General features: G+C 42.3%; 2 protein-coding genes across 7 annotated transcripts in view; one reads left to right on the forward strand and one right to left on the reverse strand.

Moving 5' to 3' along the window:
- LOC137098708 (ATP-dependent 6-phosphofructokinase, platelet type-like) overlaps window positions 1-5,581 on the forward strand; it is an 18,832-nt gene extending 13,251 nt beyond the window's left edge. For 3 of the 6 annotated variants that reach the window (XM_067475233.1, XM_067475232.1, XM_067475230.1), the window contains 7 exons: window positions 1,081-1,233; window positions 2,055-2,219; window positions 2,968-3,029; window positions 3,629-3,740; window positions 4,102-4,201; window positions 4,284-4,389; window positions 4,812-5,581. In XM_067475233.1, coding sequence (XP_067331334.1) covers window positions 1,081-1,233; window positions 2,055-2,219; window positions 2,968-3,029; window positions 3,629-3,740; window positions 4,102-4,201; window positions 4,284-4,389; window positions 4,812-4,968 — 855 coding nt within the window. In that variant the 3' untranslated portion in view covers window positions 4,969-5,581. The remainder of the gene's footprint in view (window positions 1-1,080; window positions 1,234-2,054; window positions 2,220-2,967; window positions 3,030-3,628; window positions 3,741-4,101; window positions 4,202-4,283; window positions 4,390-4,811) is intronic. The other 3 variants (XM_067475231.1, XM_067475229.1, XM_067475234.1) reach the window with 1 other exon arrangement.
- pitrm1 (pitrilysin metallopeptidase 1) lies at window positions 4,444-17,034 on the reverse strand. Its single transcript, XM_067475228.1, has 28 exons — window positions 16,842-17,034; window positions 16,067-16,166; window positions 15,326-15,432; window positions 15,013-15,164; window positions 14,647-14,761; window positions 14,347-14,443; window positions 13,644-13,804; window positions 13,425-13,551; window positions 13,176-13,264; window positions 12,818-12,946; window positions 12,527-12,640; window positions 11,946-12,042; window positions 11,297-11,431; window positions 10,444-10,582; window positions 9,703-9,819; window positions 9,459-9,588; window positions 9,245-9,365; window positions 8,928-9,004; window positions 8,663-8,828; window positions 8,121-8,221; window positions 7,820-7,940; window positions 7,645-7,695; window positions 7,259-7,371; window positions 6,919-7,044; window positions 6,483-6,628; window positions 6,057-6,159; window positions 5,868-5,964; window positions 4,444-4,936 (listed from the first exon to the last, which is right to left on the reverse strand). Exons 1-27 carry the CDS (start codon window positions 16,886-16,888, stop codon window positions 5,871-5,873), a joined length of 3,075 nt encoding a protein of 1,024 aa, XP_067331329.1. The 5' UTR covers window positions 16,889-17,034; the 3' UTR covers window positions 4,444-4,936; window positions 5,868-5,870.
- Between the last annotated feature and the right edge of the window lie 349 nt (window positions 17,035-17,383).

The raw sequence follows: 17,383 nt of genomic DNA on the forward strand, positions 1-17,383 counted from the left end.
CTTTTTCAGTTGCATTACAGTAAAGGATCGTGTTGCACTGTACATTTTAAAGGATGGAAATCGATACAGGCATCAATTGGCACCAAGACAATATTGAATATCCTAAGGTTACGGCGTAGTTTTCTAAGCTCAGTGTTGCAGCCACAGCTTCTGCAAATCCTGTGTATTAAGAAATGGGAAGGGGGGGAAAAAAAAGCACTAGGCCCCAGACGATGGGAAACCGCTGCTGCTGGTGATTGTTGTCGTGGAGGTGAGTCGGTCAGCAGAGGTCCCAGGTAACTGTTGTGGTATGTAGTGATGTGCTGTGGCATGTTTTCACCGTGTGGCCCCGGCGTGTCAGAGCTTTCTGTGCTTGTATAATCAGCTACCGACTGGACAGTGGTGCAGTTCCCCTCGACAGGGACGCTCCGCTGTCTCCGTCTTCCAGTTGCCCCCCCCCCCCGTGTGCATTGAGGGAGCCATGTTTGCATGCTGTGAAGGCACGTACAAGTCCAGCATCGCTGAATGCACTGTGCATTTTAGTCTTATTGTTTTGCGCCAGCATTCCAATCCACCCTTCGTCTCCTGGACATAAAAGGAGACCTCGCTCCGAGCCCCTGGAGTTGTGCCTCCAGACTTTATCTTGTCGCGTCAACACGTTCACATGTCAGCCAGGGTGAAGCCCCCTCCCCCCAGCACACACACACACACTCCTCCCCATCCCATCTCCTCTCAGCCAATGGGAAGCCAAAGTCCCCATCATCTGGAGAGAGCCAGCCAACAATCGCTGTGTGCGTGCACGTGCACACATATATATATTAAATATAGACTTTATTCATCTGTAGAGGAAATTCACTATTGGAACATGAATGGAAAAAAATGACACTGTCATTAATTACTAATCTTTGAACTGTGATGAATAAAATGAAGCAGACAGTTATTTATTTATGTGTTAAACATGGCTGGAGAAACGGTTGCAGTAATGAAGGACTCGAGTCAGGGGAGACACTGCACCATGAAGCAGCCTGTGAAAACTCTGTAGTCTCCCACTGACAGTCTCAGACTTGCAGTCTTGGTCTAACCCCACATTACGGCCATCAGGCATTTGAGTCCCTGCTGCAGCTGTACGAGGCCAGAGCCAACTACGAGGAGCTTTGCATCCCGATGTGCATGCTGCCCGCCACCATTAGTAACAATGTGCCCGGCACCGACCTCAGTATTGGAGCCGACACGTCCCTCAACGCCATCGTGGAGGTAAGGACCCCAACCACAGAGACCAAACCGTCAAAATACAAAAAAAAAAAGATGCTGTTAGCGTGAAGACGTTGATTTTCAACAGAGCAGAGATTCAATCACAGTAAAAGGGAAGGCAGACTTTTTAAAAAGTGGATTATACCAGTTATTCTACAGACCTGAATGTGAAATAATCCCAAACATAGAAACTGCAAAGACCATAATGCACTTTATGCATAATGCATGTCAGTGGCTGCTGCTGTGTTACTGATGTGTCGTATTTTCATCGTGCTGCTTGTTAAAATGTGATGCTGTTTGTGTTTGGAAATGTGCATCATTGTGAGAATTAGAAACCGTATCAGTGCTTTGGGCAAGTGTATGTTCACAGCGAAAAGCTTGTATTTAACAAGATGGACAGTTTGCTCCCCTCCCTTGTGTGGTTGAGACTTTAGCATGGATGCACAGGTTTGCTCTGATAGGTCTGTGTAAACACTCAACCTTCTGTTTTTTTTTTTTAGCTAAACACCACAGAGAAGCATTGACAGATTCTATTTGTGAAAATATTCAGTGTTGCCCACGATGTGTCAACCTTACAGTTAGGCTGATGTGTTTGTGCTAAAAGAGTCAGCCTGTGCATCTCCAGACCTTCTCATAGCGAGATCATCCGCCTCTTAAAGACGAGCTGCAGCTCAGTTTTCAACAGCCGGAAGTTGTTGTAGATGATTTGAGCGTTTCAGCTCCGCTTTAAAGAATGTGCAGCTGCTACATGCTTTCCATCCATAAATCTGCTCTTATGCTGTGTAAATAACTGTATCCTCTGTGTGTGTGGGTGTGTGAATAAGGCCTGCGACCGCATCAAGCAGTCGGCAAGTGGCACCAAGCGGCGAGTCTTCATCATTGAGACCATGGGGGGCTACTGTGGCTACCTGGCCACTGTGGGCGGTCTGGCTTCAGGAGCAGACACCGTCTACATCTACGAGGAGCCGTGCGACATCCGAGACCTGCAGGTCAGAGATGAATGTCAACCCACAACCTTGGAATCTGTCTGAGTGTTTTTTTTTTTTTTATGGTTTCTCCTTTAACTAGAGTAGTTTCTTTAGCTTTTTTGAAGCAGCCCACATCACACACTTTGATCCTGTGCCTGGATGTTTCAGGCGTGTGCAGGTGACCCAGATTTAAATATTAATAACCTCTGAGCTGATTCACTCATTCCATGACAGACAGATCCCATTAGTGAACATCAGGTTGCAGGTTGTCAGTGGTGTATGAAGTCGTTACATTGAATCAAATTTACTTTAATGTTTGTTTCCACTTGAGAGGCACAAAAAATTCTAATTTTAACATGAACTGGATATCGAAGATATTATGCAAAACTATTGTCTTTACAATACAAACATAACTGGCAAACTGGGTTTTAAGTTAGTAAAAAGACGAAGCACATTTTGGAAAACACATCTGTTCAAATGACCTTTTTAAATCTGCAGAGTTGATCAAAACGTTTGAATTTAAGTTTATGAGAGATGTCAAAGGCATCTACAACACCCAGCCAGACCTTCTGATATGACCACATCATATCCAATCAGAAGGGAGCAGAAGTGAGGATAAGCTAATGACTCCCCCTGGTGGTGGAAACGTTAATGCAACATCTCTGTTCCTGACGCGGAGCTGCTTGATTTGCGGCCGGATCAGCTGCTCGTGTAGGTTGCAGGTCGCCATCTCTCCGGTTTGACGCAAGGTTTCCCTCTGTGTTTTCAGGCCAACGTGGAGCATCTGACAGAGAAGATGAAAACAAGCATCCAGAGAGGCTTAGTGCTCAGGTGAGGCTCAACACACACCTTTAACTTTAAAATGTCTTGTTTTTAAGGTCCTGTTTACCAGGCTTACCTTGCTACACACACTTTAAGCCTGTGTGTGTGTGTGTGTGTGTGTGTGTAAGAGACAGAGAGACTAAAGTGTTGAAAATGAAAATACTGTAAGAATATTTTCATTTTCAAGTACATACTATTATTTGAAGATAAATTATTGTATCGTGAGGCATTAGTGTAAATGAGTTTTTAAACACCAGATCGACCTCACGGATGTTATTTCCCGTCATCTATTGCAGCTATTTTAGTCCACTGCACCATCTCTCTGTTTAAATCCCTCGCAGCAGAACCAAGGTCTAAGAAAATAGGACAACTGTAATATTTTGGACCGTGTGTAGGTGACATTGTGCGTCTGTGCTTGGGTTTGCACCTGCAGCATTTCATTATGGCGAAACACAATCAGCGTGTCTGCAGGTGTTAAATCCAGAACCACTCAGCCTCCCTAAAGCATTGGTTTGCCCAAATTAAACAGACACCCACTTTCCTCTTCTTTGGTTCGTGTGAGTGTCCGTTAACTGTAACTGACCCGTTTTCAAATACGTGTGCTTCAGGAATGAGAACAGCAATGAGAACTTCACCACGGATTTCATCTACCAGCTGTACACCGAGGAGGGACGAGGAGTGTTTGACTGCAGGAAGAACATCCTGGGTCACATGCAACAGGTAGGACCCGCAAAAACACAAATGTACATTTTCACTGTGCAGCATTAGTTTCACCAGATGACACATCAGCCAGTGATGTAGGGAGGGAGACTAAAGTGGGAATTCATAAAACCTTCAGCGTGAACGGTGGAGGCTGTATCGGCTCATTGTTTCCAAATGTATATAGCGTTTAGTGAAAATGCTTTGGGTTTTATGTCAATGTAAAGAGGTGCCGCCAACACGCCGCCCGTGAAGTCAGACTCTCAGAACAGGTCAGAGATGGTCGTCTCATCGTTTTGCAGAACAGTGCTCAGATCACTGCCCTGAGCAGTTGAATTGGTTTGCTCATCGTCTCCACCATCATTTTCTTTCCGTTTCCAAGGGAGGAGCTCCGTCCCCGTTTGATCGAAACTTTGGAACCAAGATTTCTGCCAAAGCCATCCAGTGGATCACGCGGACGCTCAAGGACTCTTACAAAGGAGGTAAAGCCAAAAGTCTGCTCAGTAATTAGGATGTTGATGACAGCGTTTTTAAAACAAAGGCTGATGCTTGTGTTTAATGCAGGGAGAGTGTTTGCTAACTCAGAGGACACCGTTTGCCTGCTGGGGATGCGTCGCAGAGCTCTGGTCTTTCAGCCTGTGTCACAGCTCCGGGACGAGACTGACTTTGTGTAAGGAGGAAAAAAAAGTGATCTGTTTAACATGTATTCACTCAGTGACTTACAGTCCATCATTTGGGTTTTAACACAGCACCAAAGGGGAAACTACAAACTATGCAGTACTCGCATCTTATTTTGAAAAAGTAAACAGTTTACAGGATGCTGCTGTTGGCAACTAGGTTTGTTTCCTGTTTGTTTATTTTCTGAGATTCAGATCTTTCAATTACAAGACAATGAGCAACGGATTAATGTGCAGGAGTCTGACTGAGGTCAGATAAACAGGTTACTGTGATGGTATTTAGCAAAATACAGAGTTTTGTAAACAAAACTGGACTAAAAATTAGGCAGAAGTAATATTACATTATATATCATAGCACACAATTTTTTTTCTGCACAGTACTTCAAGATCTCATCGTTATGTTTTGTCCCTTCAGCCACAGGATCCCTAAGGAGCAGTGGTGGCTGAAGCTCCGTCCTCTCATGAAGATCCTGGCCAAGTACAAGACGAGCTACGACGTGTCCGACGCCGGCCAGCTGGAACATGTGAGCCGGTTCAGACCTAAAGAGAGCAACAACTCGTCAGCCATCTAAACCGCAGCACTGCCGCTAGCAGCAGCAGCAGCAACGAGCTTCCCTCCAGCAGGAAACAGCTTCACAACAAAGTGACAGCTACGCACTGAAATTAAATTAAGGTAAAGTTTAAAAGACTAAGTTATATAAAAAAAAAGTTTATTGTGTGGTGAAGGAATGACACTTTTCAGAGGGGATCTTGTATATTTTAAACATTAATTTGAGGATAGTAATTTGTGTTCAGGCTTGTAGCACTAAGATTTTTTTTTTTAGATCCCCTAATATATCTGAGCACCTCTGATAATGTGCCGTGGAAATATTTATGTTTTTTGTTACGGTGCTGAGGAATTATTCATTTAAAAACTAGCTTTTGTTTTCTACAGCACTATGAGCCCCATAATATTTAGTTCCCTAAAGCTGCAATGTGGAAAACTTGAAGGACAATGTGACCTGCAGTACCAGAGGTTTAGTGAGGCTTTAAAGACGAGCTGGCCGTGTGTCCCGTCACCTGCTCGTTGTGTTGTCTGTGGTTTCTATAGTGTGTAGACTGTCCGAAAATGTACACAACTGAATGTGCCAGCAGTGTGATGTGTTCGTCCTGTCGCAGTAATAAAGTTCTTGTGTGGAAAAATGATGAGGTTTGGTTTTAATGTCTACAGGTTAAAGTCAATTTTAAATGTGTAGTGGCAGCAAAGCATGCAGATGGTTTGTTTCAGGGTTAAATACATCATAAAATATACACAAATCCAATACAGTTTCAACTCAAAAGGTGAGAAATTAAGTTGAAATTGTCGGGGCCCTTGTATTTGATTGGTGAATTGACATTATATTCTGTCAGCGATTAGAAATGTCTTACTGGCATTAAATGACTGAATCAGTTAGTTTAAGATAGAAATTAAGCCACAATCATTAGAAAATACCTGTTATTTCACAATCCAGGAGGGATCTTTCTTTATCGTCTCGTTCTCTGGGCCGAGGATGGAAATGCCACATGTCATCTGACCGAAACTGAGGTACCTGCAGGAGTTAAAGGAGAAATTAGTTCTGAAATGATGAGATACAGTAGTAGCAGAGCTTTGGGTAAATTTAAAAGTTTTTTTTTTTTTTACCTCTCTGCGACATCAACAAGGTTTTTATGACTGACAGTGAAGAGTCTCTCTCTGTGACTCTGCTTCATCTCATCTGTGATTCCACTTAGGAAACTGTTCATTCCTGCAACAGTTTGTAAATTATTCCTAAATCTTTTATTGCTTTTACAATTAATGCTATTGCTGTTAAGTTGACAATAATTACAATCTTCGCAATTTCAGCAGACAAAACTATGAGAAACGGCAGTTTGCTAACATTTGCTACCAAAAATTAACATCTAAATATGAGACTGTCAAATTAACTACAGAATATTTGTTGAACTTAGATTTAGTTTTCGTAACATTAATATAGCCAGACACGTGAAGTCGTAGATATGAATTAAGGAGTCTGACTGAACTGAAGTTCTGGTTAGGATACAATTCATCTCACCACAGTGGGAGACTCACCTTTGTCTGCAGGGGCCACCGGTGAGTCCACAGCTGAGAAGACGGAGAGTTTGGCCTCATCAATGTCTTGTTGGGTGAACTGTCCTGACTTTGCCCAGTCGATGCCTTTAGAGAACGCAGATAACGTCTGCACCGAGTTTGGATCCCTTGGACACAAGAGAAACAATCTGAAGGTCACTACACATAGTTTTTATTTTACATTATACTGTGATCTGTTAGGATTCAAAAGGCCTTGTTTTGTCTAACAAACAGACCAAATCACTGGACACTAGGGGAAAAGAAATGTTCCCATTGGAGAAGCTGCAACCAAAGAACTGTATCATTCTTAAACAATTCAAAATAATTGTTCAATTAAGAAAATACTTCCAGACACAAAATCTGGCAATTCTACTAATTAGGTCACATGTTTTACAATGTGCATCCAAAGTTTGCCCACCTGTATGAGTAGAAGGAGAACAGGCCAGCTCCTCCCATCCTGGCCCCACCCCCGTACGCTCCCCCCTTCTCTCGGATTTCTCCGTGAAGAAATTTTGCCGTCATCATCCTTGCCAAGATGCGCAAACTGACAAAAGTAAAAGGAAATAAAAATGTGGACGTAATGAGATTAATTTAAGTCATTTATAAATTAACAGTTCAAACGAGCCATTAGTCAGAAAAAGAATTTTGCCTTCATTCAAGTATCCGAAAATGCAACGTGTAGTGAAAGCTGAGCAGTCAGATGACGAGTCTAAGAAAAATGATAAGCAGTGTCCAGTGTGGTTTTACTGTACAGTCACCTGGCATAGTCCTCGTGAGTGAAGGGCACCGTGCGAATGCTCTTGCTGACAAAATTAACAGGGAATGGCATCTGGAAGAAGGTTTTCATCTGGCATGGCTGGAAATTCAGCTCCTGCAGAGAGAGAGAGTGAAGCAACCAGCAGGTTCAGGCTGAAATTTACGTGAACGCAAGTTTTCTTGGAGACAGAAGTACTGACGGAAATGGAATGAATGGAAGCATTCGTCTCGGTCCTCGATTCGTTTTTTTTTTTGTCCTTTCGACTTATTCCGTGAGTTCAGGGTCACCACAGCGCATGTTGATTTGGCAGTTTTTATGCCAAAAAGCAAACTACTGAAAAAAAACAAACAAAAAAAAAAATTACAAAAAAGGCTGAAGTCAACTTACAGAGATGAGTTTCCTGCTTGGTCCGGAGTCATTACGAGGGTCCAGTGGTTTCTTTATCAAAGGAATAAGATCAAAGAAAGCCAAAAAAAAATAGATAAATAGATAAATAGATAAATAGTTTGATAGACAAGTGAGTATAACATATTTTGACGAGATTCCTCCAGTGTGACCTCACCTCAGTAATATTCGGTCTGACAGGTCTGCGTTCCCTCCTGTTTTCAGCGATGTCCTTCATAAAAGTCTCCAGCTGTGCTGCCGTGTCAGACATTTTCTGTGGAGCTGCGTTGATTGCACACCTGTAAGGAGCATGTTTTAATACAAAGTGAGACACACAGTTCATAAGTCCCATTTGTATTAATTCATTTTGCCATATTGCAGCAGTTACAGAAATTACTGTCTGGTAAAAAAAAAAACAAATATACATAGTTAAGGGTAAAACATAAAAGCACAGGGTTTAGACTCCTGAGAGTTATCACCTCATGTTATCAGGGTTGAGAAGGTGCTTTTTGATCCTGGGTAACACTCTGATGACCTGGCTGAGGTCTGACATCTCAGCTACCCTCTTCATGAACTTGACCTAATTTTCAAATAAGCAGAACACAACGAGTTTAACCAAACCGCTAACACAACAGTTAAAAAAAAAAAGGAGACAGATGGAAAGAACGGAGTAAATATGGGGAGAGAACAGCATACAGCAATTCAGTGCTCTCACATAATAAAGAGTAACAGCTGTAAGGTGGTCTGACCATGACAACGTCAGATTCATTGTTCTTATGTTCTTCCATGTAGCCAACAAACTGTAAAAGACCTGTTGTGAGGAACCCGGCCATTTCTTATCAACATTGCTGTGTTCGAGTTTCCATGTGACACATTCAAAAATCACATAAAACCAAACTGATTGTTATGATTGTTTAAGGCAAGTGAACCACTAGTGACAGGAGCCTTTTACTCTCACACCTTACATCAGTAAACAATCATCTGTGATGGGAGATCGTGATGTGGACTTGCTGTACGGTACCTGCTCCATTCCACCAAAAGTCTCTTCGAGGTCTCCTGCCGGTGTCAGGTGACGGCCTGCCCGGGTCATGGCGTACATGTGACCGGAGTATGAGATCCCATTGGCCAGCTCTTGTGCTGACATCATCACCAGAACCCTAAGACGCTCCTCATCATCAAAGTGTGGACTGGAGGAAAAGCATAAACTTTGATTAATTTTCTGCCCTGTTGGTGACGACAATCAGAAGAAAACACAAGCAAGAGCAGCAAACTGTCGGAGGATGTACCTGTTGAATATGTCGCTCCATAGCTTAAACATGTGAGGAAGGTTCCTGTCCAGGCAGGAAGAAAACAGGAGGACGCCCTGAAACACAGAGCCCAGAACCAATGAACCCATGAGGCAAAAACATGAATCTTCTACAGCAGTGAGAGGGGAAACATTACAGCTCAATCATTTCAAATTGTATTCTACAATTCACCTCTTTCCCAAACATCCACTGCCCCAAAAGACAATGCTATCTCCTGATTTGCATCTACATCTTCACAGAAAAGAGCAGCCCGGGACTCCAGTGTGTGGTTTGAGACACACTGCGCCAGCACTGACCTGCTCATACACGTCCAGCTCAGTGGAATCAGGAATGACCTGGGTGGAAACAGACATGCCCCCTGTCCTCAGCTCCATCTGCTGGGCCTGCTGCCTGTAGTCCAGAGCTCCGCAGCCCATCCTAGTTAAACACACACACACACACGGCTGTTTGTTCGTTTGTTATTTACACACACACACAGAAAGCACCTTTTTAACTAACACATTAACTCACTTGGTAATAACACTGCAGAAGAGTGGGACATAAAGCCTAAGGTCCTCTGGCAGGGTGTTGAGACTACACATGGCTCTGAAGTAAACCAAGCCGTTGGTGGGCTGCTCACAGTACTGAACCGGCACAACTCCTGTGAAGATGAGGAGAGAAGCACTGAAGGTGTTTTCATTTGGGTGGTGGCAAAAACACCTGCAGCAAACACTGATGTAAAATGTACAGCAGTGGACACTGTATTGTACTGTACCTGCAGTGCTGATCTGAAGAGGGGTGATGGGTATCGTAGGCTCGATGTCGGAGACTTTGAGTGCAGGCAGACAGGAGGCATCATGGGTTTTACTCTGTGCAGCCAGCAGCTCCAGACCTACCCAACAAAATAATTAATATTTTTTACATTTTTTTTTTTTTTTTAAATATTTTTCTTTTTTCCCTTCTTGACCAGTATTTGGCTCTGCACGGATGGGGACGGGGGGTTGGGGGTTTAGTGTCTTGGACATGGTACACTTCAACATGTGTTCAGGGAGAGCTGGGCTCAAACTTCCGACCCTATGGTTGGTGGCCGGTCACTCTACCATCTGAGCCACTGAAATTATGGGTGAAAGCTTTCAACTAATAAATCCTGGCCCATTTTACTTTCACCATTCATAAGGAGGCTGTCCAGCCAGGGTTTAATTCCATGTTTCACGACTTCCTTATACTGCAGGGGAACAGATGTTTGTGAGAATAATTATCCGAAGAAAAAAGCCCGAACAACGTAAACTCTTTGTCAGACATCATCTGATGTTTAACGCTTTCTGTGTGTAATCACACAACAGCAGTGTTTGATTTGCCCAAATTTCACGGCCTGTCCTACATCTACATCAACTAAAGGCTGTACGAGTTGTCCGTTGCTGCCCTCAGACGTCAGAGTTTTACAGAAGTATTTCTTAACAGTGAAGACATTCAATAGAAGCCGTTCCTCCACGTGAATCGGTTAAGACCACGTTACCTTTCTCATAGATCTCCTTTCTGTCGCTGTCAGTCAGAGCCTGAATCTTTTTCTGCAGCTTCTCTTCCTCAGCCATAGTCTGTTTCTTGAGGTAGGCCTCATCTGGGCTCATGGACAGGGTCAGTCTGTGCGTGTTTTCCTGCAGGGCCAAAGGATAGTGAGTGCAAGAGTCGGCAAGGGGCAAACTGAAAAGCATGACTTCGCATTCAATACGACAATTAGTCTGGGTGACTTGGGGCAAAGCCAGAAGTTTCAAACCTGTTGCAAAAATCTGCAGCCAGCTGCAGGGAAACTGACAAACATTTTTACATTCTGATGCAAAAGGAACAAGGTGAAAGAAGAATCCTACTAAGATCCTGTTGGTACACAGCTGTATTTTGACAGGTTGCACATGTTACAGGGTTACAATTGTTTATTTAATCCTGCAATATTCTTTCCAAAAAGGATGTTGAGGAGGTCATTAGATCAAAACACCTGGCAGAAGAACGGTTTTAAACTATAAGGTGATTTGCAGATTTAACACAAAGCTCTTGTATGGAGCTGCCCTGCAAAAGGTAAAACAATAAGCGAAAACATTACAATGAGAGACGTCCTGATCAGATGCTACTGTAAATATGAGTATCACCGCAGATCCAAACACACTTCCAGAAATTGGAATTGGCCATAATAAAGCTGATCTGGTTACAAGCCACGTTTAGTTTAAGTGTCCAGAGAGGAAATTTCTGGGAGACTGTCTATGATTTCCAGGCATCCGGGAGAATTTTCAGGACACTTGAATGTTGGACGTCTGCAACCAGCCCGTTTATGTGGTTGATGATGTCCACTTTGATGATGCAGCTTTTTTTTTTTTTACCTTAAAGTATTGCCTGACTTTGTCCTGGAGGAAACAAGGATTTTCCTTCAGGGCCCGTCTGAACTTGGCAACACTATCACTGATCTGCAGCAGCTCCACGGGGTCACCATCATGGTTCCACAATGATGCAATGTACTACAAATACAAACAAACACAATGTCAAGAACGAGGAAGCCAAAAGACTCTAAATGAAGCAGTAACGATACCATAGTTTCTGACAGTGAAATAATCCCAAGTTTTTGTCGTATTCCTACTTCCTCATTCCGGGTTCCATTTCATTTTTACACCACGGGGGTCAAACAACTTGTCTAATTGTTTTGAAATAGAAATATATGTGCAGTACTGATGCTCCTTTCCAACTGTGAAACACTGTGCTCTTGTGCTGATCCTGAATTTGGCACAGAGACTGAATTTCTCAGATTATATCACTCAATCCAGGTAAAGATCATTTTCCCGGACAGTAACATGTTGACATTCTTGATCTCTTCAGAAAAAGTGACACGACAAACCCACATTTTATGCATGCCACATGCAAACTAACACAGACGATTAGCTAATATTCCACCCAAATGGATACATACACACACATAAACATCCAAGTGTCTTTGGAAACAAAATGAAGGTTAGTGATAAAGAGCAGTGAACTGACTGAGGCAAGAGAAAGGCCGAAGCTGGTCGACTGGTGTTTCATCTGTATCTCAATCTTATGGAGTAGAGCCTCAATCCTGTCCTCCTCAAAGCCGGTCCTGTGTTGGATGACGAGGAGAAATAAAAAATCTTATTACTGTGGATATTGTTTTCTGCTTCTTTATGTTGCATCATTTACCAGGATATTGCCAATAAATTTCTTATTGCTTTCTGTGTGGCAGACTGGAGAAATTAAAATCACAGAGTATAAATGTTAGTGTCTCATGAAGTAACACTTATTAATGATGTGGAAATTGCTTTCAAAAGCTCCACATCACGTTCCTTGAAGTACTTCATGAGGGATTTGATGTTTGCTTTTGTCATAGAAGCCCGTTTGCTTTTTAACTCTCATGACTGACTGCGGGATATTTGCATCCATTCTAATATCTTGCTGAACAAAGATGCTGAGATGTTCATTCGCTACAAAGCCACGTAGCTGTAGCTGTAGTGGAACAGTTGTCAAACAAAGTAAAACATCAGCATCTTTGAAAAGTCGTCCTAATACATAAATACCACAACACGCACTATAACCCCTGCACTTACTCTATAATGTCGTCGATCGTTTGGCTGATGATTTGTTTGACCCTCTCCGTGTCCTCCTCAGCCATTCCTTGCAGACCTACGCTGAAGGACGCCTCTTTGGTGCTGCCGTCGTATCTGCAAAAGCAAGACTTTACATTTTCCCCAAAGAACAGAAACACTTAATGGATGTTTCACAGTACTTTGACAAACAGTCAAACATTTAGTTTATTGAGGTATTTAGCTTCACATCACAAGGATTATGTCATTTCATATGTTTGATGGAGGTCAGCTGCTCAAAGTTCGTTTACACACCCTACGACAGAGGAGAAGTCTGTTCCTATCTTGGGTTCAATGAGAGCTTTGTAGAAAGGAGAGTTTGGCCCTGAGATCATGAGAGAGGACAGAAGGCTGAGGGTGAATCCTTCAAACGTGTCAGTGATGCTGCAAAGACAAAGCACAACAAGAGATCAAATGTTACTGCGTAGCAAAGCCGGGGAGAGAGAGACACAGTCAAAGGAAAACTATGATATAATGTCTCATTGTCCTGAGGATGATGGACCTCGGAGGACGACAAGACAAACAGAACCAGCAACAGAGATTAAGCAATAGCTGAGGCTTCAAAATGAGTTTCTGTAACAAAACACAGGAGGACAAACTGATGTGATCTTACTCTCCCAGCAGGTAGCTCACACACAGCGTGTTCTGCCTGGTCGGATCTGGGGCCAGAGCATCATGGCTGCAGGTCACATGGTCCTCACGCTGGGGAAATTCACAACGAGATCAGACTGACTATTCATTACATGCTTTTTCGAAAACAGTGTAGCTGCGTGTGCACATAATAAATACATGATTTAATCTACGTAACTCAAGCGGAATTGATCGTAATATCATATATATGCTGCTGTATGTAAGAACTTACAGGACCGGCCCAGTGCGGCTGCGAAGGGACCGCTGTGTTTGGATCAATGCGCTCAAACTTGGACAACGCTTCTTCCTCTATCTGCTTCAGATGCTGCTCCAAAGGCAAATCTCCATAGGTGAAGAACCTAAAGACATAAAAATGTGTCAGCATGTTAAAAATGGAACAAGTGGTGCACACACCGTGGCGTTTGTGCCCTAATAATGGGACAATGTGTACCTGGCGTTGCTGGGATGATAGTGTGTGGCATGGAACTGTTTGAGCTGCTCCCAGGTGAGGTCGGGGATGGCCAGAGGTTCTCCTCCTGACACCACAGAGTACGTGTGGTCTGGATACAGCTTGTTCTGAAGGTGCTGGGCATATACGCGCTCATTGTCTGCCTGCAAGAAGACACCAAAAAAAAAAAAAAAAAGCATCTAATCACGCATGATCTAAGTGATCAATTTCAAAACCCAACTGATAGAACTAGAAATATCATATAAAAAAATATGACTGGTTTCTAGTGGCTGTTAACATACTTACAGTGACAACAAGAAAGAAGAGTCACATTGACCAACATGAGAATAAACAATGATAAAGATAAAGAAGTTAATCAAAGTCCTTTGTGTCATTCTCCCATAAGTCTCCCTTTACCCAGAGACTTCACGTGGAGGTTACGCTCATTTTCCTCACTCCCTTTCCTGAATTCATCCTTTTGTTTTATTCAAATTAGCTTGTTCCATTTTCTCTTGTATTGTCTCGTCCAGGCAAACGACAAAACACAAGCCAAAACAAAGCCATCAATCAATTCACAGTTTCAGTTTGTCGCTTGTAAATCATGAGCTGTGCTTCTCGAGGAACTAAAACCAAATCTACAATAATTCACCAAATCATTAACTCATTACAAATCATATAAGAGCAATCTAGGAACTGGATTACTTACGAAAACTCCCTTCATTTCATTGAAAACCACTCCTTTAAACACCAACGAGGAGTTGGGATCTGTGGGATTTTCATTCTCCAGCCTCCAGCCCTCCTGCCTGGAAAATTCGGACATAAAAATCTAAACGAGCAACTCGGCTTCACATCAGTGAAACTGCAACAGAACGGAACTGTGCTCTTTAACAGATCTGTTTTGGCCTAATGTAGGAAAACACAACCAGAAGCAGAAACAGAATATTGACTTCAAGTGCTTTATAACATTTACAACTACAAATGTAATTGTGCCAAAGAAAACACTCACCAAAAATCCAGCTCCCGTAAACAAGGGAAGAAAACTGCATCCAGATAGACGGACAAAAGATTCTGGAAGTCTTTGCTATTTTGTGTTGAGAACGGATACATGGTGTAGTCACTGGCTGATCACAAGGAAAGAACGAAAAGAATAACCCATGTAAAAAAGCACATTAGCCACTACACAGGCAAGCTGCCATAACTGGTTCAAAATCCATTTTAAGCCCGGGATTGGGTTTAAATTTGGTTACAGAAAGTACCGTGCACATAAACACACCATACTACTTTAAACAACTCGAAGTGAACACTTAGTCACAATCAGACGGCCATTTTGAAAATACACTTTTACACATAAGACTAAATTATCATTCTGTACCTGTAAAGGCGTTCATGAAGGTGGACAGAGACCTGTTGAGCATCTTGAAAAAGGGGTCTCTGCAGGGATACTTCTTCGATCCACAGAGGACAGTATGCTCCAGGATGTGTGGAACCCCTGTGCTATCCATAGGGGTTGTTCTAAACTGGACACTGAAACACAACAGCAGGGATATTAAGCATCATGTTGCTGTTTTTTTTGGGGGGGAGGGGGTTTGTATGGATGAAGTTGTCCAGAATCATGCACCACGAACATATCAGACTCCCTATAAGACTGTGAATAGATGAAACTGTTGACACTGGTGTCGACCAACCTGAAGAGGTTGTTGGAGTCATCTCTGGCTGCATGAAGGTACTGAGCTCCAGTCTTATCATGGGTCAACTTCACTGCCGTGAGAAATAAGTCAGGGACTGCAACAACCTGGGAAAATCAGGAATTAAAAAAATAAACAAATAAATACATTCAAAAGAAAATAATTTACATTCAAAATAGCCACAAAGTGTAGTCACTGTAAAACCCATGTGTGAAGGTTTATGAATCATACTAAGAAATTTAACCAGGAAACCAGAGATGGAAGTAATCAGTACATTTACAGGGTTCAATAAAACTGTGGTCTGGGGGCAGTAATATACTCTGTCAGGCAAGTTAACGTTCCTGTCACAGCCACGAGTCAAAGCACCTGTGATGCTAACTGGTTGAAGCTAACCCTGACAGTATTTTCAAGGAGTACAGAGTCTCCCATACACTGATTTACTCGTAGTGGGTAAAGCCTTTTTTTAATGCATGTTAAAGCTGCAATAAAATACAAACATCATGTAACATCCTTTTGAAAGTAACCAATTATTCGTTTTATCCTTTTGCTCTATCCTGTGGGTTCAGGGTCGCCACAGCGGATTATTTGTCCGCATGTTGATTTTCACGCCGGATGCCCTTCCTCACGAATTTCCACTTTGAGTCTTACGTTTACCAACCTTGGAAAAGTTTTATTGTTCTGTTAATGTTACATCCAAGCATTGTCCTCCCATGGAAGTTATGACCAATGAATTAAACCCACCTCTTTGACTGAAAAGCCGTGGATTTTCTGCCCTGGCTGGTACTGCAGAGCCCTCTCTCTAGCTGATGTGCTCCTCAGCCTACATGTGTACCGCTGTCCACTGAAACACACACATCAACCGCAGAGAGAATAATTCACGAATCCTTTTTGCTGATACTTGTCCGTACGCGAGGCCTAAAGGTCAATGAAAGTTTGCGTCAAGGATTTCCAGAAAGAAGCCAAGGACTTCTCGAAAAGTGTCTGTCTCAAACATATTGCACAACAAATCTGGATCAAGCTAGTGCATTTAGTATGTTATCAACATTATGAAAAGTCAAAGTCAAGTGTTTAAGTTTCTTTCTTAGGGGGCACTTGACATTTAAGAGCACTGACTTAATTAGCTTTTGTAAAGAACTGGAAGTAGTAATTGTTAAGAAAGTACATTAACTTTAACAAGTAACAAGTATTGAATTGATCTCTGTTCTACCAAATGAGCCTAAAGGAAATTTTACATGAAAACATAATATGATTGAAACTCCTCACAACATTCAAGTAAATGACCAGTAAAGCAACGCTAGCTGCCAATAACAGTTCAACTCCTGAAGAAACGATTTGTGTTGTCATCGTTGTTGCATCAGCCCGTTTAATCTGTTTAAGTCTGAGCCCCATTTCTCCACTAATAAGACGAAATGTTCGATTGCCAAAAGCAGTTTTGCCCTTAGCTTCTCGAATTCAACAGACGAAATGAATAAAAAGTTAAATGAGCTCATTAAATGCCAGGTGTTAGCTAACCTACCTTAGATATCGAAGTTTCTGGAGCACCGCCTTTGGCTGCCGAAACATAGTTCTCTCAGAGATTAAATAAGACAACGACGATTAATGATATTTAATAAAACTACACAATTGTTGTGAAGAAATACACATTATTTCCGCGCTGCATACAAACTGTCCTTTCACGCTGTGTAGGACACATGACTCCTTGAATACAATGTTTACGTAAAAAAAAAAAAAAAAGACGTAGCAACTGCGCAGATCGCAGATCTGACAAACATGTTTGCGTCAGTTATGCCTGTTCTTATGTGCTGTAACTCTGCAGATTCAACCTGCGCGGCGGAATTTTCACTACCAAGGGTCCACCTCAAAACAATCTTGATTTTGGTTGGTCGAGCGGGGAAGACGAGTCGACATGATTGGCTAAACCGAGCAGTTGCCTAAAGTGTTTTTAAATGGCAGCGATATTAGAACAAAAATTCAACACTGGCAAATGCTTTTTTCGCTCTTATAAAATTAAAAAAATAATAATTTTTAACTATATAGTTTATATTTGACCATTAATGA

This window comes from Channa argus, chromosome 14 (genome assembly GCF_033026475.1).
Source record: "Channa argus isolate prfri chromosome 14, Channa argus male v1.0, whole genome shotgun sequence".
NCBI lineage: Eukaryota > Metazoa > Chordata > Actinopteri > Anabantiformes > Channidae > Channa > Channa argus.